Source organism: Pygocentrus nattereri, chromosome 2, assembly GCF_015220715.1.
Source record: "Pygocentrus nattereri isolate fPygNat1 chromosome 2, fPygNat1.pri, whole genome shotgun sequence".
NCBI classification, from domain to species: Eukaryota; Metazoa; Chordata; class Actinopteri; order Characiformes; family Serrasalmidae; genus Pygocentrus; species Pygocentrus nattereri.
Genome location: NC_051212.1, coordinates 31,492,344 through 31,517,582, shown reverse-complemented (window position 1 = coordinate 31,517,582; position 25,239 = coordinate 31,492,344). Strand labels below are relative to the sequence as shown.

Sequence of the window (25,239 nt, the reverse complement as noted above, 5' to 3'; positions counted from 1 at the left end):
TCACAGACAGTTTAAGCTCGACTTGCTGTACTCTGTTAACATCAGACACCCTCCCACCCCAGTCAACTGACCAGTTACTTCTCACTTCTGGGCCCCTCCCATGCTGACCTTTGCCCATAAGCCTGATTTTGGACCTTTGCTAAATATTTACCTGTCTTTCCATCCAGGAGTTCAGCTCAGCGCATGGTTGAAACGCAGAAACAAAATGGCCAGCAACTTAAAGCTTTTAGTGAAAGGTGCAGAACAGGTGGTTTTAGTGTGTAAAAGTGGTGAGAAGTTTCTGACCAAAGAGGGGATGCAGAATTTGGCAATCATTGAGAACGGAAGTGTGGTGATTGGACAGTAAGTCATTTTTGCATTCTCTTATAATGATCTGAAGTCTTGATTGGAAGTAAGTATTAATTTTTCTATGTTCATAAATGTATTGATTTATAAAAATGTTTTTTGCATGTGTAGTGATGGACAGATAAAAGCTGTGGGATCAGCAGACTCCATTGAGTCGCAGTTCAGAGACACTGTGTTTGATAAGGTTATAGATGCTACTGGCATGTGTGTCCTCCCTGGCAAGTATTCAGTTTCTCTGAGCAAATTTTCAAAATACCAGTGTGAGCCATTACACTGATAACACTTTTTTTTTTAGGTTTGATTGATGCACACACACATCCAGTTTGGGCTGGGGACAGAGTTCATGAGTTTGCAATGAAGGTAAATTGATTTTATGAGGATGAATAATTTTTCTATTTTAAAGACTTTTAAAATGACTTACATTTTTAAAGTAAAAAATTACTTAAACTTTACTGACTATATATATATATATATATATAGTCAGTAAATCGGTTTTTCAAAAATATCTGCAGGGATATTTTCCACACCTGCAAAGTTCAGAAGTAGCAGTTGGTTGCATTTTCCGCTTCACACAATCTAACTAATAACAAATCCCAAATTCAGTGAAGTCTGGACTGGTCTGTTTCATTCATTGTTCTGAGAACACTGGTAGTTTCTTTGTTTGATTTGGAATTTTTTTTGGTCTTTTAGGAGTCATTTTCTCTATAGCTTTTAGCAATAATGAATAAGTCCAGTTTTGGAAAGTTCTGTTTTTAAATTTATTTTACTTTCCCCTTATTATGCAAGTGGATTATCATATATTTAATCTCCTAAAAATGTACTTGTACTTAATGTCTGTTTTGACTGGAAATTAAATAAATGAAGGGTTGGATCTGACTTTTGCACACTATATTATTAGCTTACTTTGTGTCATTTTTAAGCTCTTGTATCTGTTAATCTTGAGTAAATATGATGTAAATATAAGTGAGTGTATGCGTGTTTGTGTGTGCAGCTTGCTGGAGCTACATACATGGAGGTGCATGAGGCTGGAGGGGGCATTCACTTCACAGTGAAGCACACACGTGCAGCACCTCCAGAAACTCTGCTGGAGGGGTTAAAGGGCCGTTTGGAGCGCATGCTGAGAGCCGGCACTACGCTGGTGGAGTGTAAGAGCGGATATGGGTTGGACCTCAACACTGAGCTAAAAATGCTGAGCGTTATAGATGCTGCACAGAGGAGCATGCCTATTGGGATATCCTCCACATACTGCGGAGCCCATGCCGTGCCCAGGTCAAACACAGTACTAAGTTTACTCTCTCATACACACTAATCATTAACAGCTTAGGGAAACCTGGTCTTTTCTGAACTGTCTTGCTGTTACTCTTCAGTTAAAGTCATTTTTTTCCCAAACTATCGTTTAAAGCATACTGAACATTCCTTAAGGTAGTTTAAACAACTGAACAGTTAGTGCTGACATCACAACAAGAGGATAAAATGTATTCTTTCAGATACACTCACTGGGCCACTTTATTAGGTTCAATTGCTTGTTAACATAAATAGCTAATCAGCCAATCACATGGCAACTCAGTGCATTTAGGTATGTAGAGGTGGTCAAGACAACTTGCTAAAGTGCAAACTGAGCATCAGAACAGGAAAGAAAGGTGATTTAAGTGACTTTGAACGTGGCGTGGTTGTTGGTGCCAGAAAGGCTGGGCTGAGTATTTCAGAAACTGATCTACTGGGATTTTCATGCGCAACTATCTTTAGGGTTTACAGAGAACGGTCCGAAAAAGAGAAAATATCCAGTTAGCATCAGTTGTGTGGATGAAAATGCCTTGTTGATGTGAGGTCAGAGGAGAATGGGCAGACTGGTTCTAGATGATAGAAAGGCAACAGTAACTCAAATAACCACTTGTTACAACCAAGGAATGCAGAATTCCATCTCTGAATGCACAACACATCGAACCTTGAAGAAGATGGGCTACAGCAGCAGAAGACCACACCGGGTGCCACATCTGTCAGCTAAGAACAGGAAACTGAGAGTACAATTCCCACGGGTTCACTGAAATTGGACAAAAGAAGATTGGAAAAATGTTGCCTGGTCTGATGAGTCTCAATTTCAGCTGCAACATTCAGATGGTAGGGTCAGAATTTGGCGTAAACAAAATGAAAACATGGATCCATCTTGCGTTGTATCAATGGTTCAGGCTGCTGGTGGTGGTATAATGGTGTGGGAGATATTTTCTTGGCACACTTTGGGTCCCTTAGTACCAATTGAGCATTGTTTAAATGCCACAGCCTGCCTGAGTATTGTTGCTGACCATGTCCATCCCTTTATAACCACAATGTACCCATCTTCTGATGGCTACTTCCAGCAGCATAATGCACCATGTCACAAAGCTCCTATCATCTCAAACTGGTTTCTTGAACATGACAATGAGTTCACTGTACTCCAATGGCCTCCACAGTCACCACATCTCAATCCAATAGAGCACGTTTGGGATGTAGTGGAACGGGAGATTCGCGTCATAGATGTGCAGCTGACCAATCTGCAGCAACTGCGTGGTGCTATCATGACAATATGGACCAAAATCTCTGAGAATTGTTTCCAAGACCTTGTTGAAAGTATGTCACAAAGACTTAAGGCAGTTCTGAAGGCAAAAGGGTGTCCAACCTTTTACTAGCAAGGTGTGCCTAATAAAGTGGCCAGTGAGTGTATGCTGTTCTGCTAAGAAAAGTGGCAAGATCTAAACAGTTTTCTATTGAAACACAAAGTTATTAATACACCAACACCCTTTCCGTTCTCACTTTGCGTCCAAAATTGCACACTACCGCACTAAACAGTATGTCAAAAGTAGTACCCCACCATTAGAATTACATTCATGTTAGTATGCTTGGTGAGGTAAGTATGCAGTTTTGGATGTAGCTGTATCTCACAAGCTTACACTCACATGCTCTTCACCTTTGCACATGTCCAGAGGTAAGACTATGGAGGAAGCAACAGAGGACATTCTGTCTGTGCAGCTGCCCGCTATTCAGAAGCAAATGACAGAAGGCAGCCTTCAGGTGGACAACGTTGATGTGTTCTGTGAGAAAGGTGTTTTCGACCTCAACTCCACATGCCGAATTCTGCAGGCTGGTAAAGACATGGGCCTCAACATAAACTTCCACGGAGATGAACTTCATCCTATGAACTCTGCACAGGTGTGTAACAAGAATGGTATGAAGTTTTTGTCACCAGTGCAGACTTTCAGGAGCTAAAACACTCATATAAGTAACAATATAAGCCAGTAATTTACAATGGTCATAAATAAATCAGACTGCAATAATGTTAGTTAAACAGTAGCTTACAGACTCATATGACTGTGAATAGTCAATTATGATTGTCAAATGTTTTCCTAAAAGTTTTAAACAGTATTAAAAAGGTCTAAAAAGTTAGGACAGTAGGTGAAATGCAAATAAAAACATCCAGAAATGCAGTTGGGCCCAAACTCATGTGAAATGGTCTGATGCACAGTGGTGTATGTATTGTGGTCTGACGAATCACTTTCAGACTGTTTATGGAAATATTGGATGCTATGTTCTCCTGTCCAAAAATGGAAAATGACCATCCAGACTTGTACCAATGTAAGGTTCAAAAGCCATGGTCTGTCATGGTATGGGAGGTGTATTACTGCCTATGGCATGGAGAACTTGCACATTTGATTTTCAGGCATGTCCATGCTTATTTCAACACTGAGCCACATTCTGTACATTTTTTGGTACATTTCTGTACCAAATTTAAGATTTAAATAGACAAAGTGCCTTATTGACAGGATGTCCACTGATGCTGATCAATCTCTGGAACTTTAACACTGGACAGTTTTATCAATCAAATGATACACTGATCTGGCCCTAGTATGTGTCGACCCTTACATACAAAGACAAATAGATAAAGCTAAAGTGATTCACAACATTGACTAAAGCTACAAATTCCTGCTGGATTAACAAGAACCCACGTTAAAACTGCAAAAACGTATCAAACAATACTGAGAGATGAAGCTCCAAAGCAACATTACCTCTGTTTATGCCTTCCTCCCACTCCTGATGTCAGCTTGGGGCGAAACTTGCTGCTTTAGCCATAAGCCACCTGGAGGAGGTGACAGATGAGGGCATTGCTGCCATGGCAGCCGCCAAGACATCAGCCATCCTTTTACCAACCACTGCCTATATTCTCAGGTACGCTGATCAGTAAATACGCTAAAAATACACCAACAAAGTACAAAACAATTTATTAGATGAAATAACATTTTAATGTGAAAACAGGCTCCCGTGTCCTCGTGCCAGAGATATGCTTGATGCTGGAGTCATAGTATCACTTGGCAGCGACTTCAATCCGAATGCTTACTGCTGTTCAATGGTAACTAATATACTCACGTGTATAGAAACATGTTGAAACATTTTTAACCCTTTAAAATGCCAGACTTATTACAACCCCAATTCCAGTGAAGTTGGGACGTTGTGTAAAACATAAATAAAAACAGAATACAATGATTTGCAAATCCTTTTCAACCTATATGTCACGATTGGCCCCTTCCAGTCCTGTCCATGTGCGTTTTTGTTTTGGTTTTGTAACCCCTGATGGTTTTCACCTGGCTCTCGTTGCCCCTGTGTATTTAAGCCCTGTGTTTGCCTTTTGTTTTCGCTGGTCGTTGTTTGCTCATCGTGTTTGTGCTGTTTGTTCCATTGCATCCTGTTTAGTGTTTTATCCTGCCATGTCTGTCCCCCGATCGCTTCGTATTGGCTCTATGACCTTGGACTGTTTTGACCACGACCCTGGATTTGCCTCCAATAAAAATCACTTACCTCCACACATGCATCCACTACCTCGCTCCACGTTACACTATATTCAGTTGAATACACTACAAAGACAAGATATTTAATGTTCAAATGGATAAACTTGCAAATATTCACTCATTTTAAATTTGATGCCTGCAACACGTTCCGAAGAAGTTGGGACAGGGGCAACAAAAGACTGTGAAAGTTGAGGAACGCTCAAAAAACACCTGTTTGGAACATTCCACAGGTGAACAGGTTAATTGGAAACAGGTGAGTGTCATGATTGGGTATAAAGGGTGCATCCCTGAAAGGCTCAGTCGTTCACAAGCAAGGACGGGGCGAGGTTCACCACTTTGTGAACAACTGCGTGAGCAAATAGTCCAACAGTTTAAGAACAACGTTTCTCAATGTGCGATTACAAGGAATTTAGGGATTTCATCATCTACAGTCCATAATATCATCAAAAGATTCAGAGAATCTGGAGAAATCTCTGCAAGTAAGCAGCAAAGCAGAAAACCTACATTGAATGCCCGTGACCTTCGATCCCTCAGGCAGCACTGCATTAAAAACCGACATCATTCTGTAATGGATATTACCACATGGGCTCAGGAACACTTCAGAAAACCACTGTCAGTGAACACAGTTCGTTGCTCCATCTACAAGTGCAAGTTAAAACCCTGCCATGCAAAGCGAAAACCACATATCAACAACACCCAGAAACGCCGCCGGCTTCTCTGGGCCCGAGCTCATCTGAGATGGACTGACGCAAAGCGGAAAAGTGTCCTGTGGTCTGACGAGTCCACATTTCAAATTGTTTTTGGAAATCATGGACGTCGTGTCCTCCAGGCCAAAGAGGAAAAGGACTGTCCGGCTTGTTATCAGCGCAAAGTTCAAAAGCCAGCATCTCTGATGGTGTGGGGGTGCGTTAGTTCCCATGGCATGGGTAACTTGCACATCTGTGAAGGCACCATTAATGCTGAAAGGTACATGCAGGTTTTGGAGCAACATATGCTGCCATCCAAGCAACATCTTTTTCAGGGACGTCCTGCTTATTTCAGCAAGACAATGCCAAGCCACATTCTGCACACGTTACAACAGTGTGGCTTCGTAGTAAAAGAGTGCGGGTACTAGACTGGCCTGCCTGCAGCCCAGACCTGTCTCCCATTGAAAATGTGTGGCGCATTATGAAGTGCAAAATATGACAACGGAGGCCCCGGACTGTTGAGCAACTGAAGCTGTACATCAAGCAAGAATGGGAAAGAATTCCACCTACAAAGCTTCAACAATTAGTGTCCTCAGTTCCCAAACGCTTATTGAGTGTTGTTAAAAGGAAAGGTGATGTAACACAGTGGTAAACATGCCCCTATCCCAACTTCTTTGGAACGTGTTGCAGGCATCAAATTCAAAATGAGTGAATATTTGCAAAAAACAATAAAGTTTATCTTTTTGAACATTAAATATCTTGTCGTTGTAGTGTATTCAATTGAATATTGGTTGAAAAGGATTTGCTAATCATCGTATTCTGTTTTTATTTATGTTTTACACAACGTCCCAACTTCATTGGAATCGGGGTTGTACATATTAATTCAGTAACTATAGGTGACTTCAGTGCAAACTTGTTGAGCTACTCTTAGATTGCAGAAGTGGATCATTGGCCATTTAAGGGGTTAACATGTAGCAGAGATACACCACATCCATCCTACCGGGCTGCAGTGCAGCACAGTTCAAGGGGAATCACACCAATTCTTCAAAATGTCTGCATAATGATTGCAAAATTAAGATCATTAAATGCTTAATAGTTATTCAGTTTGATGTGAAATGCAGCATTTTAGAGAAAATTGCGGTCACATTGTTTAAATTGACAGTGGTACACACTAGACGCCTGAACCCTTTAATGCCTCTAAAAGCGACATCACAGTTACAGCATGAAATAGTACTGCATATGTTGCATAATACTGGAGACATTGTTTAAATCCATAGCGTTGCAAAAAGGTGCAAGATTCACTCCTTATGAGAAGTCTTTATTTACTTATCACATTAAAACCATTTAAAACCTTTTCCTTTTTTTAATCCATTCATGACAGAGAGCTACACACAGCACACTGTAAGGCAAAATTGTACTTTTTCAGATTTACCATTATAACATGTAAAATATTAACATTTTACATGTTCAAAACTCAAAAAATATGTAGGTTTAGCAGCCATTTTATATGGTAAATAAAAAAGCTAAGTCTGCAGACATCACATCTCCTGGTTCCTAACACCACCGACTTTAAACAAAATCAGTCAGTGAGCACCATTTCACATCAAACCACTCTGGATGACTAATTACTTTGGAACAAATCAGTGAAATTCCCCTTTAATAGCCAGGTTTGAAAAGGGATATCACCAAACTGTGCTGGACCTCTAGAACTGAAATTACAGCATTTAATAAAAATGGCTACATACTGTATGTTAGACATGCCACTCTTTGCTAGCCCATGGTGATGCACCTGGCCTGCGTGACACTGAAGATGTCCATGCCTGAAGCTCTGGCAGCCGCCACCATAAACGCAGCCTACGCCCTCAATCGCTCCCACTCACACGGATCACTAGAGCCCAGCAAACAAGGAGATCTGCTCATAATTCATGCACCAAGGTAAATACACAAAAATTAAGAAATAAGAAATAAATCAGCTGAGCCACACAAACTGAAAGGAATTCATGTTAGGTGCACGGTTAGATCAGGATTATCTGCACTACTGGATTAAGATTAAGAAAGCAGGGAGATGAAACAGATTTCTGAATCTTTGAGGTAGTTTGAGCATCAAAAAGGATTACAGTGTGGATTACAGAAGCATGCTGCTCATCATTTCTTTTTCTCTGCAGATGGGAGCATCTCATTTACCAGTTTGGAAGCCATCAGGAGCTTATCAGATTTGTCATCATCAAAGGCACCATTGTTTATGTGAACGACAAAGTTTTGGATCTCTGAATGTAAACAAAGGTGATTTATAAGAGTTACTCTCATAAGGCAAAACAATCCACATGAAGCAATCTATTACAGTAACTGAAGTACTTACTTCACATTACACGATTTTGTAACCCTTACACATAAATATAAATAATGATATGAAACAATTGTTAAACGAGTTAAGGCATTAGAGTTGTACAAACTGAATGTCCTCCTTTAGTTTAAAGCGTTCCAACAAGTCACAGTTCATTCCTCTGTATGTCGGTATGTTTTCCTTAGGTTTTGAACACTCACTTTGTGTCCCAGTGATCTAACAACATTTATTCAGTGAGTCTGTTGAAAAGATTTCGCTAAATGCTTAAGAATTAAATGAATAAATCTAATCAATGTCTTAATATTAACAAATACATTTAACAACATATACTACTGTGCAAAAGTCAGAGACCACTGTTCATTCAATATCCAGCTGAAATGGTCATTAAGTTAGTTATTTATTAATTTTTCAGGAAAACATTTCTGAGATGATTAGATATACAGTAATCCACTTGCATATGTAAGGGAAGAGAGGAAAAAAGGGAAAATACATGAAAAAATCAGAGTCTCCAAAACAGAAGTTTAGAAAATGATTTAAAGGCCTAGAGAAAAAGAACACAACATCTGTTAGACCATCAACACTCTCACCATCAGATAAACAGTCCTTAAAGCTTTCCCCTTTGTGAAAGAGGAAAAAAATCTATCTGCTTTTATTTCAGATTTGTAAGACAACTCCATGCTATGAGTCTGAAAGGACGTGTAGCTCTCAAGAAGCCATTACTGAGAAAAGGAAATGGACAATTTTTTTTTAACTAGAACACAAACTGGAGATGTGTTCTAAGGTTTTACGGACTCAAAGAGTCTAAATTTGTAATTTGGCTTACAAAAAAAAAAAAAAAAAAATCAAACAACTCCTAAAACTGAAATTTGAAGGTGTAGAAAAATATCCATGCAGATTTCTTTAAAAGACTGAAAGCAACTTTTCCGAATGAATAGACCTGATGGCCATTTTCACTGGAAATTCAATAAATGAGAGGTGGCCAATGGCCTTTGCACAGTACTGTATTTACTCTAATGAACTGTTCAAAGTGTTGTTTTTTTTCATTCTGGATTTCAACAGAATACCAAGTAACTGAATACTTATCTGAAGGCTAAAAGTTATGGACATTTAATAATAAAATTAAAGATGTTACTAATAAACATTTAGCACTTTCTGATATTTACATACAGGTATGTACACAGAAATATCCAAAACAAAAGCAAGAAATATGGACCTGACACAGTATCTCTGTTGCTTAGATTGCAGACTACTATAGGTGACATGTATTGTGTCTGGAAAATGATTTCTAGTTTCTTTTGTAGTTTGGTCAGCTGCGTAGAGGAAAGGCACGGTTTAAAATAAGCTCCACTTTGTCTCCACCCAGAGCACAGGCCTCTAGCACACAAACCAGTCTCCGATTAGTCAGCTGTGTTGCTGTGGCAATCAAGTCAGCTGTGGGAGAGAAATAGATGTTGTAATTAAAGTGCCATGTATATTATATTGAATATCCTGTATACACCATTATCATCACACTATGTCGTACCTGGGGTTGGGGGCGGAGCATGTGGTGAAAAGCCACCATGTGACAGGACAGAATCCCAGGTGTTGTCATGTGTGATGGGGAGGGGCCTCCAATGCAAGTTTCCAGGAGTGGCAGGGAGGAAGAGAACATCCAGCATAACTCCATCAGACAGAGCTATACACACACACACACACACACACACACACACAAAACCATGCACAAACAGTGCACTTCAAGTAAACCAAAGACAGTAAAACCGACCCTATTTGGTAAGATATGCTAAGCTGCCAATTACCTTAATATACCCAAGTAAAATGATTCAAATCATTTTAAAGAACAGTTTGTTCACTGCCACTGGAAACCTTTTGAAAACCAGCCTCAGTGACCCAGGTTGTGGATATTGTCGTTTTAAGTCACCTCTATGCCTTGATTGGCTCGGGGTTTGTTTAAATTTGAATCACACCATCAACAATGTGTAGACATAGACAGCAGTGTTAGTCTGTTCAGATGTTTCGGTCATTCCATTCTGTACCTTTCATTGTTAATGTGAAGTAGCCAGTGTAACAGTGGGCTGGGCTAAAGGTCTCCAGTTCTCTGTGTGGGAGGAGCTTATGGAAGCTGCTGGTCTGCATTCCCACAGCAGCAGCCTGGACATGCCGTCGTTCATAACAGAAGCTCCGTGGCAACGTCTCCATGGCAACACGGGTTAAACCAAGGTGGTAAGACATAGGGCTAGTGGGTGCAGTGGAGAAACTTTCATTATCTTCATCGTCATCCTCGTCATCATCCTCCTCTTCTCCAACCAGAAATTCCAAAGCTCCATCAAACAGAGAGAACTCTGCAGAAGATTCAGAACACACTTAAAACGTTTTTTATCACTGATGCATTAAAGTAAAGTAGTATCACATATCAAGTTTAAAATCTCTCATAAAAAGATTTTTTTTTCTTTTCTTAATCTCAACCTGCTGCATCTCTACTGCCCCACTGACTGTCCACAGACAAGTCTCATAGATAAATAATCAAATAATCTATTTGAAAATTATTAGCCTGTGAAATTTTGTGAAAAGTGAAGTTTTTTCTCACCATTCTCTAAATCTTCCTCTGTTGATGCCTGCTGAAGAGGTGGAGCCAACCTGGCAAAAGTGACACACTGTGTTAGACACTGATGCCAGAAGTACAGTGGTAAGAATTAACCCTATCTGGGACTGTCCCAAAAAGGCAGCCTAAGCCCTATGGTTCTCCTTAAAGTCTGCTGTTTGGTGATGCCAGTGACATGCAGACACAGACCTCAGGGGTGCTTGCTTTAAAGGCATACATTTAGAACTGACTCATGCACCTCTCAGGCTATACAAACATCGCCGTACAAAGTGAAGATATGTTATTGGTTGTACGTGTGTGTGTGTTTTTATTTATTTATTTTAAGTAAAATCATTTGCTCATCTATAGTGACAAGTTACATGAACTTTATCCATCCAAGCATCTGGCTGCCAATCCATTCAGATGCTCTGGCGATGGTGCCTTTAACTTGTTTAAATCTGCCACCAGGGGAGTTGTCCATACTTAAGCATGTACAGTGTGTAGAATCAGAGCTTTCTATATGCTACAGTGTCTATCACCTTATAAAAAGGACACAAAAGGATTCTTTTATTGTTGATTGTACTGTTTTTTCAGTGCAAACATGCAAATTTATTCAGAGTTTGGATAGATAAGTGCTTATTACTGATTTGCTTAACTGGAGTAACAAAAAACATGACGTATGACTTTGATTCCTGCTCATATGTTTGTAATGTTTAACATCTTAACATCTGTATTTTTTTAGTTTCTGTTCTTACATACCAAAAAAATACAACAGCACTGAGAAATCACATTATTTATGCAGAAGAGCATGTTAAACAGCAGAAGCAGCCATTTTTCATGTGACAAATATTGTGAATTATTTGCCAAAAAAATGCATTTATATCAAGCTAATTGACTGCTCTGCCAAAATGCTTGCTAGTTATGTTTATATTTTCAGAGCAAGTCAGTATAAAACATTTCACTTTCCAAATCATATAGACCTCATCCCTCATGGACCAATGGTTACAGGTCTTTCAAAATGAAAGATCCTGAGGCAGTTGTCATTGTATCTTAGACTGAAGACTGAGAAAACCAAGCACAAACTGAAAAAAAGAAAAAACAGTAGTGAATAGCATGTGCTGCGATGCAATGCATGAGGACTATGAAAAACGTGCAACTACTGCTCTGTGCTGTCTGCGTGAAGACTACATATAATATGTACCTAACCTATTGAGTTGAGCAAGAATTCCATTTCCAACTCCCAGTAAGATCAGTTATTTCATTAGGTGAGTCAGAAAAACTGATCAGATCTGTAAAATCTTCTTGTGGGCAACACAAGAAGAACACAACACACTTTTGTTGGCTTTTTGCGCTGCGAGTTGCATAACTCTATAAACAAATCTCTCCACACTGACTGGTCCTGCCCTGTATTTCAAGGAGTTTTGGGTAAAAGGCTTCTGCTGAGTCTACATCAAAGGCAAAAGCTGCACATAGAGAGGACTCATGAGTGCCCTTTTGAATGCCAAAATGAGAGATGGGACACTTTATGGACAAATGAGGACCACAGGACTTCAAGTGCACCAAATGGGACAACGCATCTCTCTCAGATACACATTACCTCTTCCTGGCGCTGCTGGCTGTGCCTGCGGTGAAGATCAATTTCCGTTTTGTTGGAGTCCTAAAAAGGTCAGAACTGTGATGCAAACAGTACAGTGATTAAACACATAAACACATCAAATACTGTGTGAAAGATATGCAACTATTATAAACACACCTCTCTTTCTGTCTTGGCACTCTAGGGCTGAGTTGGGCAGATGGTGGGTCTGAATATCGCATCCTCCCAGAATCCTGAGAGAGAGATCATATAGATATCATAAAGCTAATACACAATGATCAAATCTTTTAGTGCCCTCTCATTTGCATATTTGTGTGTATACCTCTCTGCTGTGGTAGCAGGCTGCAGTAATGGTGCACAGAACAGCGAAACGTCGCTTCTCCCTGTAATGCAGCCTGTCACACTGCAGCTTCATTTCTCCCCCACTGATAAATCCAGCTTCCCCTGAACACAAAAAAACTTTAACACTGTTATCCCAGACAAGTCAAGGAAAAGTAGAAATCAGTGAGGATCAAAACAGTCAAACAAGTATACTACAAGTTCCTCTGTTCACCACAGGGGTGCAGCAAACAATGAATTATGATAGATCTCCATATTCATTTCCCCATCCTCCGTCTCTCTCAGCAAGTATATTTGTTGTGGTTTTGCCACCATGTGATCACATAACATGACCTCTGTGTCAGTGTCTTAAATTAAGCAGCAAGTAGCACGATTAAAAAACAACTGTCACACGCACAAATCATGTGCTGTACCATGACAGTTATAATGACATAAACGGAACTAGCCTGAGGTTCTTGAGGACCACACAGTTATTATACTTAATGTTAGTATTATCAGATAGGCCTTCTATCAGTGTTGCATTTGAAGCCTTTTTGGTATCCACCAGATCTTTTTTTTTTTTCTCTTTACCTCCTCTGTTGTCCATGAAGCTTTGCAGGGAAATAGGTAGGGGTGGGTAACTGAAGCAGCCCCCAATCACAGCCCTGTCCAGCATGCTGGCCTCATCCACCTCTTTCAGCCACTGCAGGAACTGCCTGATTGGGCGGAGTCTTCTGTACGGCATGACAGGGTGGGAACCAGTACCTGAGTGCCAGTCAACCACATTTACACTTCAGTAAAGCAATGTACACATAAATGATGTAGCAGTTATGGACTACATTTTGAAAGCTGAATGCACGTGTGTGTGTGTGTGTGTGTGTGTGTGTGTGTGTGTGTGTGTGTGTGTGTGTGTGTGTGTGTGTGATGGACATTTTTACTGTTTTAAACAAACAATATTTAAACAGCCCAATGAGCAAACTTTTTATTGTGATGTGAATAAAAACAAGGAAGGTTTAATATTTGTTTATTGTGTGCAGATAACATAAAAGAAGATATCTGATCGTTTGGTTGATTTGCTGGCTTAATTTAAGATTAAGGTTGCATGATAAATTTGACAAGATCTGACATGACAAATTATGGTTATACTATAAATATACTCACCAGCCACTTTATTAGGTACAATTGCTTGTTAACACAAATAGCTAATCAGCCAATCACATGGCCACATCTCAGTGCATTTAGGCATGTAGAGGTGGTCAAGACAACTTGCTAAAGTGCAAACTGAGCATCAGAACGGGGAAGAAAGGTGATTTAAGTGACTTTGAACGTGGCGTGGTTGTTGGTGCCAGACGGGCTGGTCTGAGTATTTCAGAAAGTGATCTACTGGGATTTTCACACACAACCATCTCTAGGGTTTACAGTGAATAGCCCAAAAAAGAGAAAATATCCAGTGAGCGGTCAGTTGTGTGGACGAAAATGCCTTGTTGATGTGAGAGGTCAGAGGAGAATGGGCAGACTGGTTCAAGATGATAGAAAGGCACCAGTAACTCAAATAACCAACCAAAATCTCTGAGGAATGTTTCCAACACCTTGTTGAAAGTATGACACGAAGAATTAAGGCAGTTCTGAAGGCAAAAGGGGGTCCAACCTTTTACTAGCAAATAAACCTAATAAAGTGGCCGGTGAGTGTATATTACAAATAATAATTATGAAATTATGTGAGACTGGGTTTGCAAGTTGTAGAGATATCTGAGTGTAATTAAACAGTAACTAAATGTAAATTTAGTAAATTTAAGTAATGAAATACTAATACTTCCAACTACATCATAAGGCTGCTAGAAAAAACAGGCAGCATTTCCTGGACAGCTTACAAAGATAAATATACATTTACAAAATGAATATACATTTTTGTTTTCTATATAGGTTTATAAACCAATTTAACACACATTCACATATACAATCATATGTGATGTGTTAATGTTTTATATTTTTCCAATATGTTAAACTCAGCAAATAAATAAAAGATGTGCAATAAAATTAGAATAAAATTTCCATATTTAAGTTTGCTCCTTGTAGAGGCTGTGTTTATTTATTTTACTTGGAAAATCAGCAAAACATGTAATTTGTCTATATATACATATTTAAAAAGCTCCTAATTGTGTTGCAGGTTTGTTGCGACCATAGCAAACACCATTTCACAGGTTTTACAGACACTGGGAATGAGAATAGTCACTATGTTTCTGTGGTAAACACATCGTTAAAGTATTTACACTAATAGTTGTCATTTTTGAGCTATTTACGTGTGTTTTGTAATTGGCTGTTTAGCTGAATGTTCAAGTCACTTTACACACAGAAGAGCAGGGCTCAAACCTGGCTCAAGAAAGCACATCAGGCTTCTAACGCTTCTCTCTAGCACGGCTTGTGTGATGCAATCCGATTCATTTTGTTACTGCTGCCCTCAACAATGCGTTTACCAAAGAAACTCACATTACGATGATGATAAAAATCTGATTAACCATGCAGTCCTATTTATTACACTACCAGCTGACCTACAGAACAAAAATTCTCTTCGTATATCTTCATCTAGATGCTGCCATTTCACTTACAGTAAGATGCAATAACAGCCCCCTATGTTGTTTACTCAGTCAAAAGCTTTAAGGTTGGGTTTCCTGAACAGTCATGGGCTAGAGTTTAGGGAACTGGCCCCGTGACCGGAAGGTTGCCGGTTCAATCCCCAGCACCGACAGTTTCACTTCACGGATGGGTTAAATGCGGAGGTGAAATTTCCCCATTTGGGGATTTAAAAAAGTGTCACGTAATCACAGGGATTAAGTCTCATCCTGGACAACACATGTTTATGAATGAAGAATGAATTTCATTCTAAACTATACATGCTTTATTTAAATAAGTAAATTACCCAGGTAAGTAAATGGACTAATCTGGATATACAAACAGGTGACCACATCCATTTTAAGTGTGTGGGTGAGTTACCTGTACAGTACACCTGGGTAATTGGTGTGTTGGTCAGGTATTCAAAGGCTGTAGCTCTGCCAACTGTATTTCTTATTAGCTTGAGCCTAGTAGAAACAAGCAGTGCCACTGAGAAAGAGAGGAAAGATTTGCTTTAGCATTACACTAAAAATAGACATAATGCATCACAGAATGAAAAATACAAAACAAATTACTTGGTTGGATTCGGCTCTGTATTTCAGGCTGTGATGTTGAAAAAAGCTTGATTGTGATTGGCTGATCTGAGGTCCCATCCTCCAACCGAAGCCATCGGTACTCTTCAAATTCTGTTCTCTGCCCATCTTAATACATATATAAAAAGCTTAAAATTACAGAACTTACTAACAATGCAAGAATCACACAGGACATTTGCTGCCAAAAGACATTCCACCTTTTCCAAACTCAGTTAAGGGGTATGTAGGTACTGAATCTATGTCTTACCCTTCTTCCTAACACGTTCTTGGCGACCCACAAAGGTAACAACACCGATCACATCACAGATGTTGCTAGGAGGACAACTTAGCAGCTCCTTTCTGGAAAAAAAATAATAAAATAAAATAAATTATAAAATAGAAACACCATATAGAAAAAGGACTAACTGACAATTATACAATAAAAGCTACACAGCTATAGAAAAGCTCAACAATGACCACTTTGAAAAGAGTTTTTAAAGTGACATGACCAAATTAAAGTATCTCAGCCTGGATTTGCATGAGAGGGAATTCTGCCTGGGTTAGCATTAGAGAGAAATATATAATGTTTATTTCTGTAGGGTTACACATACAGTAACATTAGTAAATACCACAGGAGCCCAGCATCTGCTCTTCTGGAGTACAGTAACTACATCATCAAATATCAGTCAAATCTGGCAAGAGTTTTCAAAGCAATTATCTGCCAATACCAAAAAGGACTCCGATATCAAAGTGCATCACTACTTAAAATGGTAGCTGCTAAACACCACAAAACTACAGCCTCAGAAATAGCCACAAAATCAAATAAGCACTTTAATTTCCCAGTATGTGGTGAGCTTCACAAAGCTGAATCAAATGTGACTCATTAACTGTTTATATTGAAAGACAATTCACAAAAACAAATAATGGTACACAGCAAGGCAATCAATGGCAAATGGTTGATATTATTATACTTGATATGCCGTACAGTTTTGGTACTTTTGGATTTGAACTGATACAGTGGCTGGGGTTAAAGTATAGACAATCACTCTCAAAAATATCCACGTGTGAGTGTTACCCGCAGAGGAAGTTGTGAGGCAGGCTTGGTAAACTCCACTGTGGAGAAACTTGCTGCTTTGGAATGATGGAGACTTCAGCACTGGGATTTCTTGAGTTGAGACTGATCTCTGAGAGGGAGAGAGACAGAGAGAAAGAGAGAAGTTGCATTTAAGAAAGGTATACATTGAAAAATACATTCAGCATGACAGTAGGACTTTAACGCATGGTTACTGGTTGTATAGGAATTTCATCCTATTGTTTGTTCTATGGGGAGCCAGAGAAAATGTTTTAAATGGAAGGGGGTGGAATAGTGGCACCTAGTTTTCTGGCACAGTCAAGTCAGTCTAGGGATAGTTTTTGTGTGCAGTGATGAGAATTGTGGCTGACATATGTGGGATGTTTCTCTGTACCAATGTTTGGCTCTGCATTGTGTGCACTGCGGCTGCTGTAGCTCTCCTTGACCCGGTAGCGGCTCAGCCTCAGAACCTGACCAGGCTGCAGACAGCGGTACCAGTCTAAACAAACAGTGTTCCACAGCACCACACACACACTCAAGGAGCCATCCGCTACCTGTAGCTCAGCCTGAGAAACAGCAAGAGAGAAAGAATGTATCAGACCTGCACTATACAAACAAAATAACAGTATTTCCATTACATTGCTACACATTTTGCTATATATTGAAAAGGCCAATATCACAATTAATAATGAACCGATACTGTGCAGTCCTACGGATCACTGAAGAGTTGTTGAAAGAAAAAATAAACAATAAAATCCCAAAGTCTTCAGTCATGTTATGTTTTCACAACACCTCATAAATATGACCTCTTACCTTATACGGGCATTCACAGCTCTGCTCTGCTTTCCCATAATACATGAGTCTGGACTTGTGCAGAATCCGCACACAAAGAGAGCCTCTTGGTCGCGTTGAGCCCTTTAGAAAGCGCCGACGAAGCTCTGCTAGAGACAATACTGGCCGGCCAGCAGCTAGAAGAAAAACTATTTATTATTACCTTTAACTTTGTTTTAAAGAACTCTTCACAGCAAATAAAACTGTAATAATTAGCAGTTTTTTTTTTCCTCAGGTTGCTTTACTTTTAGTCATTTTAAGAGCAGACTATGTCAGGTTTGTAAGATATTCTTTCAGTATGAAGCTACAGCAGACAGAAAGCATGGGTTCATTAACTTTATAAAATGAATAATTTATTAATTATTGAACTTTATGGGCCATATAATTAAAATGCAATTTTTCACTTTTTTAATAAAAGTGTTTGGTTGAGTATGTAGACAGCGCTGAAGTTTCAAAAAGTACCATTCACTACCCAGTCTACGAAAACATTCAGCCCACAGCAGCTTACAGCTGTCCATTCACATTAAAGCTATAAAGAGTGTTTCAGCCTGGACCTCATTTTGAAAGAAGCGTAATACACAACAGTAAAGCTGAATAGCCAATCAAACCAGAATTTATTATACAGTCTTAGAGGCATAATAACAAAAATGTTTAAGGTACAAGGAGAAGTTGTGAAATGGTCATTTAGAAATTTATTATGACCGTTTTTGGTACATTAATCCATAAAAACGTCATAAGTGAACCTCAGGGGAAAAAAATAAAATACAAGAAAAATGTACAATATGGACCCTCATTAAATCCATACTGTCATTCATATACATATATGTATATATATATATATATATATATATATGTGTGTGTGTGTGTTTCATATATATTAATAACTTTATAACATCTCATGCGTTATACCATAGTTTGATTTTACAAACTATAATTTGATACAAACTTTGATTTTGGGCAGGCGTGGGGTGGAGGTTAGGGAACTGACCCTGTGACCGGAAAGTCACCGGTTCAATCCCCAGCACTCATAGTTCATGACTGAGGTGTCCTTGAGCAAGACACCTAACCCCTAACTGCTCCCCAGGTGCCATGGATAGGGCTGCCCACTGCTCCGGGTAAGTGTGCTTGCTGGCCCCTAGTGTGTGTGTGTGTGTGTGTGTGTGTGTGTGTGTGTGTGCTCACTAGTGTGTGTATGTGGTGTTTCACTTCACGGATGGGTTAAATGCGGAGGTGAAATTTCCCTGTTTGTGGGACTAATAAGGGTCACTTAATCTAATCTGATCTTAATCTACACACACACACAGGGATGGTTGGTGAGCACTGGCATTTAACATCTCGGTCTCACATTCCTCAGAGGAAACGAGTCGTTTTCCTACCTTCTGCCGCTTCATCCTCAGATTCTCCTTCGCCGTGTTCAGAGGGAGGCGTGTCTCTCCACACATCCCCGGTGAAGTCGTGGTTGTTCCACAGAGGGAGGTAAGTGCTCCTGCGGGCTCTCAGAGGCAGACTGCTAGGTTCAGAGCCCAGCCAGGGCAGAGAGCTAACGGTCACTGAGGAGAGAGCGCGGAGGGCCGCGTCCACGCCGCAAAGACTGTCCACCTCCAGGCTGCAGACGGTAAAAGTCCTGCCCTGTGCCTGGCTGTCGTCGCCTCCAGCTGAAAACACGACGTTTCTCAGAGCGCTGCCGCAGCGCAGCTGGTTCCTGTGGATGAGTTTGTTGAGGCTGGGATCCAGAGCCACCTTCACTCTGCAGTGGCCGTCAGTCAGAACAGCGTCGAACAGACTCTCTGACTCAGAGATACTGTCCGGGAAATGCACGCCGAAAAGAGGGTCTCTGCCATAACGCTCCAGAGAAATCATATACAGAGGCTCGGCTTGTGATTTAGCCTTAAGCGAAGGAGAAGAAGCGGCTGTCAGTCTGTTTAGACATCTTTCCAGCGCACAACCATCAGAGAGGCTCGATGGCGCGGCCATTTTGAACTGGTAGAATAATAACAAAGCAAAGCACGATGGGAATTGTAGTCAGACTGTCCATTCGGTCTGGTTGCAGCACATGCGCTCTCTGCCAGATGCTCAACTGTTTCATTATTATACTTTTTTTTTTTATTTTGACTTATTTTATTATTTTTTTTTACTTTATTTATTTTATTATTTTTTAGAAATTGTTGAAATATATTATTGATGTTGTGGATATCCTGTAAAAAAAAACTTTAAAAGGTCCAAAGCGATTTTTTCTTTTTATTTTAAATAAATGTGACAAATCAGATTATGGAGTAGTGTTGTAAACTATTGTGTGCACCGTTTCTATTTAGAAATGTTACCACGCATGAACGGTCTAAAGTAATACTATTAGATAAACCCGGTCCAGTAACTCCAGTTCCATTGTGCTGTAGTCCTGTAATGATTTATAATACTTTATAAATCTGAATTTAGAATAAGGTATAAGACTCCAGGAAAAACAGTGTCTTTTCCATAAACGTGTTCTGTTTTGAAAATGGACGTGAGCTGTTTAGTTCCCATAGTGATGAAAAACTGAACGCAATGAATGAAAGTAGTGACAGATGAGAAGGAGACACGCAGGAGGGATTTGTGCGTTGTTTTAGCACAAGCCGGTCTGTTTCCTGTTGCGGCTGTGTGTCGGATAACCGCTCAGCAAGACTGATAAAGAAGAATCTACTGGACACCTTTGGGTTCCGGACAGTTTCAGTTTTTAAAGGTCGACCAATAATCCAACAGGCCAATTTACAATTCAACAATGTGGACAGTTTACAGACACGGAATTGCACCTAAAAAGAAGAAGAAAAAAGTATGTCTGTTTTCTTATTTAGCCTAACCTAACGATACCTAAAACAGTCGTGAAGTATTTTTTTAAGCGTAGTACTCTTTAAACCGCTTACCTGTGACTATTATGTGTGTATGTCATTTCTTTATGTGCTGTAGTTAATGTGCCTATAGTTGGTAGCATGTTGTTGTCTAACTACACCTTCAAATAAGTGGTTCCTCAACGGAGGACAGTGTTTATGAATAGAACCCTGGCAACTCAAAGAACCACCTGAATGCTGGTTCTTTGCGTGACACAGAAAACCTGCTGTTGTAGCATTTAGCACCAAAAATGTAATAGTCTAATACAAACCCGGTACATTTTGTCTGAAAGCTGTATTTTTCCTCATTGTTATATCGTATTCATTGTATCTGAGCCTGATTGTGAGTTACAAACATCACAAAAATACCATGTAGTTGAAGTTTATATCATTTGAAATTGAGTGAACGTGTATGTGGCCCATAGATAACCTGGGCTTAGTTCCATTTCATTAATGCATGCCTTTTCTCATGATTTTCAGAAACATGAAGCTGTAAGTTTTCCAGCGATTTCCAGTAGCCCATTTAAGCCGGTGGCACAGGTGAGTTTTTCTCAGACCCGCTCTTGTAATAATGTGATCGCTTCTGCTAATCCAGCCATTGTCAGTTCTGAATACTGTGGCACCTCAAGGCTGCCGGTGTCTTCTTTAAAGCAGCCTTGTGTCTTTGCATCTGCTGTAACATAATCTGTTCATTTAACTAATTAGGCTACTTGTACGTGGAATCAATCACTTGAGCAAGTTTGTGTGTGACACTTTGTTGTGGCCTCATTGAAAATGCATGACCTCTTCAGGATCATAAAACCAGGCTATCTACGTCTCAAAGACTTCAAGAGCTTTTCTTCTCCCAGTGTCTAAGTGATTATGGCCCTCTCGATAGAACAATCAGGAACAAGGTATGGAAAAATAACATAATATTTACTGCAACTAATCTTTAATCTAGCAGTTGGTGCTATTAACCCTTTAAATGCTAAGGCCTACACTTCAATACCCTTTCAGTACCCAATTCACTACAAAACCTATGTATATTCTTTGTAGTAGTTACCAAATAATTCATACTTGTTCCTAAATAATAAGTCTTTAACAATAATAACTGAATAATAATGGCTTCTCTCCTAGTAAATGTTAAAAGTAATAAATATGATATATTTAGTTTATTTGTCCTTTGGATAAGCAGAAAATCCCAGGTCGTCAGGTAGTTCCTTATGCCAAATTGAGTATGGAGACAGACTTGGAGATCACAGCTCACCTCAAGGTAAGTATAGCTTTAAAACAATTAACTTTATTGCTTATGTATCAATGGCTCATTCAAGCCAATGCTTTTTTAGGCATTGAAGAACACAAAGATGTTTTCTCTCTTCAGAACCATCTGCAACAACATCATTTTAAGCGCTCCAGCCATGATTCATCTCCTGGAGGGAAAGAAGCTGAAGTATTGAACTTTTTGAGAAGTAAAACATTTCAGTTAAAGGTGAGGTCCTACATTGCAAATGGGGTACTACTCTTTTGGTGAGAGCTTGCCTTCCAAAAAGCTTTTTCTAAACCCCAGGCTTGTTAAAATTTCAGGACCAGGCTGTGAAGACCATGTTTAATGTCAGTGGGCCTGCAGCTCCACTGGATGATGCTCCTCAGATTCTGCAGAGCTTAGCAGTACTGGAAGATAATGAAATGGAAGACAAAGAAGAGGAGGATGAGAGCAAGCAGGATAAAGGAGCTCTTCCTGCATTGTCATCTTGTACTGATGAGGCTCCTGACATAGGCTCTTCTGAAGGAACCTGTGTAGGCTCTGAGGCTGAGAAGAAAGTAACTTTGCTTCCTAAAGACTGTGGTCAAAAAGGTCAGGATGTTCAGGACTGTATTAGTGCAAATATCCTGCAAGAGGACACGGATGGATGTTGTCATGTCAGACAGAGGAGATTCATGATCTATTTGTGTGGAGGATATAGAGGTAAGGCAAATCACTGAACTGAAGGTGAAGAATTGATTTGGACTCAGACTGTATTATAGACCTGCATATTACAGAAAAAACATCAGTTTTGCAATTGTATTTTTACACATTGTGAAAACAATGGACCTTGCAATATGTTAAAAAGACTGGCAAATTAATATGTGTGACAAGATTATACTGCATTATTTGGAATTCGGAAGTCCCGCAAAATTGCTTTGTTCGACTTCAGTAATGCCTTATTTCATCAAAACAGTCTCAAAACATCATCTGGAACTATGACTAATCAGGTTGCTCACACCAAGAAAAAATACACTGTGGCTAGTAAGAGGGCTTTTTGATATCAGCATTGCAAAAGCCAATATCATCAACATCACTGTAATATACAATAAATAATAACACACACACACACACACACACACACACACACACACACACACACACACATATATATATATATATATGTGTGTGTGTGTGTGTGTGTGTGTGTGTGTGTGTGTGTGTGTGTGTGTGTGATTATTTTTTTTCTTTCTCCTGTAAAGTTACCATTTGATACAAGGTTTTCATACACACACACACACACACACACACACACACACACACACACACACACACACATATATATATGTGTGTGTGTGTGTGTGTGTGTGTGTGTGTGTGTGTGTGTGTGTGTGTATGAAAACCTTGTATCAAATGGTAACTTTACAGGAGAAAGAAAAAAAATCACTTTATTACTTTATTTTTAAATTATGTCAAAAATAGAGATGCAAGGTTTTCTTCTGACAACAGTGATATATAGAAATTATATATATGTGTATATATATATATAATTTTTAAAGCTATTTTGAAGAACAACTCATACTCATTGATATAGATACATTTTTGAGCATGTGCTTTTGTGTGTAGATACAGTTGCAGAGCGTTCTGCGCTAATGGAGAGAGTGTATCCCCAGCTGTACCTGTACTGTAAGCAGAGAGGCTTTGATTTTAGAATGGTTGACCTCCGCAGAGGCATAGCAGACACAGTTTCTGACCATCATGATTCAGCAGAGCTACATGTTGAGATGCTTAAGAAGTGCCAAGAGACAGAGGGACCAAACTTTTTTGTGAGTCTGGTTTTGTCTCCTACTGTAGCCACGTTTTGTGAAACCTTTCTGATTTAGCTTAAAGCTACACTATGTAAGATTTGGAGATTTGGAAGAAATTTGTAATTGCACATAACATGCAAACGAAAATTTTGTAGTGTCAGTTGTGCTTTATACCCCTTTCTTGAGCAGATGAATCAGATTATTGCTTGTAATTTTTTTGAAATTGTTGTTGAAAGAGTATTTAGGTTGGGAACTCAACTTGGTGAACGGTATGTCTTCCGAGGACAAGGGAATGATCTACTATTGCTATCATCTATTCATCAGTATAGTATTAATTTTGTATTTGAAACCTAAACAGTGAGCCAGACCTTCTTTTTGAGTCTGTGCATGTGACATATGACTTGGTCTGAAAAACTCCTTTGAATGATTATTTCGGAGTGCAGACACAAGACACTTGCAGCAGTGCATGGACACCTTATTTTAGCATTTTTTTCTCCTGACTCAGTTATGCTACTTCATTCAATTCTAATAAAACAATCTCACATAGTGCAGCTTTAATGAAAACTTTAATATACCTTATATATAATATACCTTATTATGGGTGCATTCTTGTGTATAATTATTTGTTTTTTTTCTCATCACTCCCCTGTTGTTTTTTTGCAGTTGTTCATGGGTCAGAAGCATGAGGTCCAGTCAATACCCACCATCATCTCCCACGGAGACTTTGAGGCCATTTTGAGAATTGTAGTAAGAGACAGGAAAAAGCTGTCCAAGAGACAGTCAGGGGTGGATGAAAGGGCTGTTGAATCGCAGTCCAGCCTTGCTGTTAGTAATGATGGAAGTTTTACACTGGACCGTGGACCTGAGGAGGAGAAGCATTCAGGAAGTTCTGCCTTAATGAGCGAAAACTCCCTCAGTTCCTTTTCAGATGGAGAGGAGACACGGTTGGCCAGATGCTGGGCAGACTTTGATCGGGATTTGACCCTCTTACAGACGTGGTACCGGCTAGATGAAAACATGGTCCCACCTGTGTACCGCCTGCTGCCTGTAAGGTAGAGATAAGGTGTCATCATTATATGTAGAGTTTAGCTCATAGGTATGCAGTTCTGATCCTGAAGGACTGAAGTCCAGCACAGTTTGATGCTTTCCTTTGATTCAGCCCATGAGTGGACTTCCTGGGTTAGTAGGTCTCAGAGAAGGAAGTCACAAAACTGTGCTGGACCAGACTTAATGACCCTTGGTTTAGCAGTTCATCTTCATGTACTAAGAAATTACAAATCTTTTTTATTTTTGTCCTGTGAATCTCATACTTGTTTATTAACGATTGAGCGATAGTCTATATAATACAGGGCAAACAATCTTATCATGTGCAATAAAACACAGCAGCAGTGTCCATTAGAGTGGAATAACTTGCTGAGCAGGTTACAGATATGGGGGATGTGATGTGTTCATGGGGCAGGGTTTGGTGGGGGGAGGAGGGAGGCAGTGTCTAGGTATCTAGGTAGATGCAGGACTTTCTGTTTGGTTCCAGTGGTAGGAAGTGTAACACTGGCACTGGCACAGGCATTAGAATAGATACTAAAG

General features: G+C 39.6%; 3 protein-coding genes across 4 annotated transcripts in view; 2 read left to right on the top strand and 1 right to left on the bottom strand.

Annotated features, from left to right (window-relative positions):
• On the top strand, window positions 1-9,328 carry amdhd1 (amidohydrolase domain containing 1). The gene is made up of 9 exons (XM_017718833.2): window positions 1-342; window positions 457-563; window positions 641-705; window positions 1,337-1,614; window positions 3,303-3,528; window positions 4,418-4,542; window positions 4,630-4,723; window positions 7,620-7,780; window positions 8,011-9,328. The coding sequence occupies exons 1-9, from the start codon at window positions 101-103 to the stop codon at window positions 8,114-8,116; spliced, it is 1,404 nt and encodes a 467-aa protein (XP_017574322.2). The 5' UTR covers window positions 1-100; the 3' UTR covers window positions 8,117-9,328.
• si:ch73-71d17.2 (RPA-related protein RADX) lies at window positions 8,435-19,789 on the bottom strand. 2 transcript variants are annotated; one of them, XM_017718832.2, is made up of 15 exons: window positions 19,141-19,789; window positions 17,747-17,901; window positions 17,328-17,499; window positions 16,937-17,045; window positions 16,130-16,221; window positions 15,865-15,990; window positions 15,671-15,778; window positions 13,271-13,444; window positions 12,684-12,805; window positions 12,521-12,594; window positions 12,365-12,439; window positions 10,774-10,823; window positions 10,223-10,528; window positions 9,712-9,864; window positions 8,435-9,620 (listed from the first exon to the last, which is right to left on the bottom strand). In XM_017718832.2, the coding sequence occupies exons 1-15, from the start codon at window positions 19,736-19,738 to the stop codon at window positions 9,496-9,498; spliced, it is 2,439 nt and encodes an 812-aa protein (XP_017574321.1). In that variant the 5' UTR covers window positions 19,739-19,789; the 3' UTR covers window positions 8,435-9,495. The 2 variants fall into 2 exon arrangements, with proteins under 2 accessions (XP_017574321.1, XP_037387518.1); XM_037531621.1 differs by having other exon boundaries at window positions 12,365-12,424.
• A 539-nt stretch (window positions 19,790-20,328) lies between these two features.
• LOC108440128 overlaps window positions 20,329-25,239 on the top strand; it is a 31,714-nt gene continuing 26,803 nt past the window's right edge. Inside the window, exons 1-8 of the mRNA XM_017718861.2 lie at window positions 20,329-20,570; window positions 21,106-21,165; window positions 21,417-21,518; window positions 21,800-21,877; window positions 21,986-22,093; window positions 22,189-22,570; window positions 23,474-23,673; window positions 24,319-24,707. Coding sequence (XP_017574350.1) covers window positions 20,520-20,570; window positions 21,106-21,165; window positions 21,417-21,518; window positions 21,800-21,877; window positions 21,986-22,093; window positions 22,189-22,570; window positions 23,474-23,673; window positions 24,319-24,707 — 1,370 coding nt within the window. The 5' untranslated portion in view covers window positions 20,329-20,519. The remainder of the gene's footprint in view (window positions 20,571-21,105; window positions 21,166-21,416; window positions 21,519-21,799; window positions 21,878-21,985; window positions 22,094-22,188; window positions 22,571-23,473; window positions 23,674-24,318; window positions 24,708-25,239) is intronic.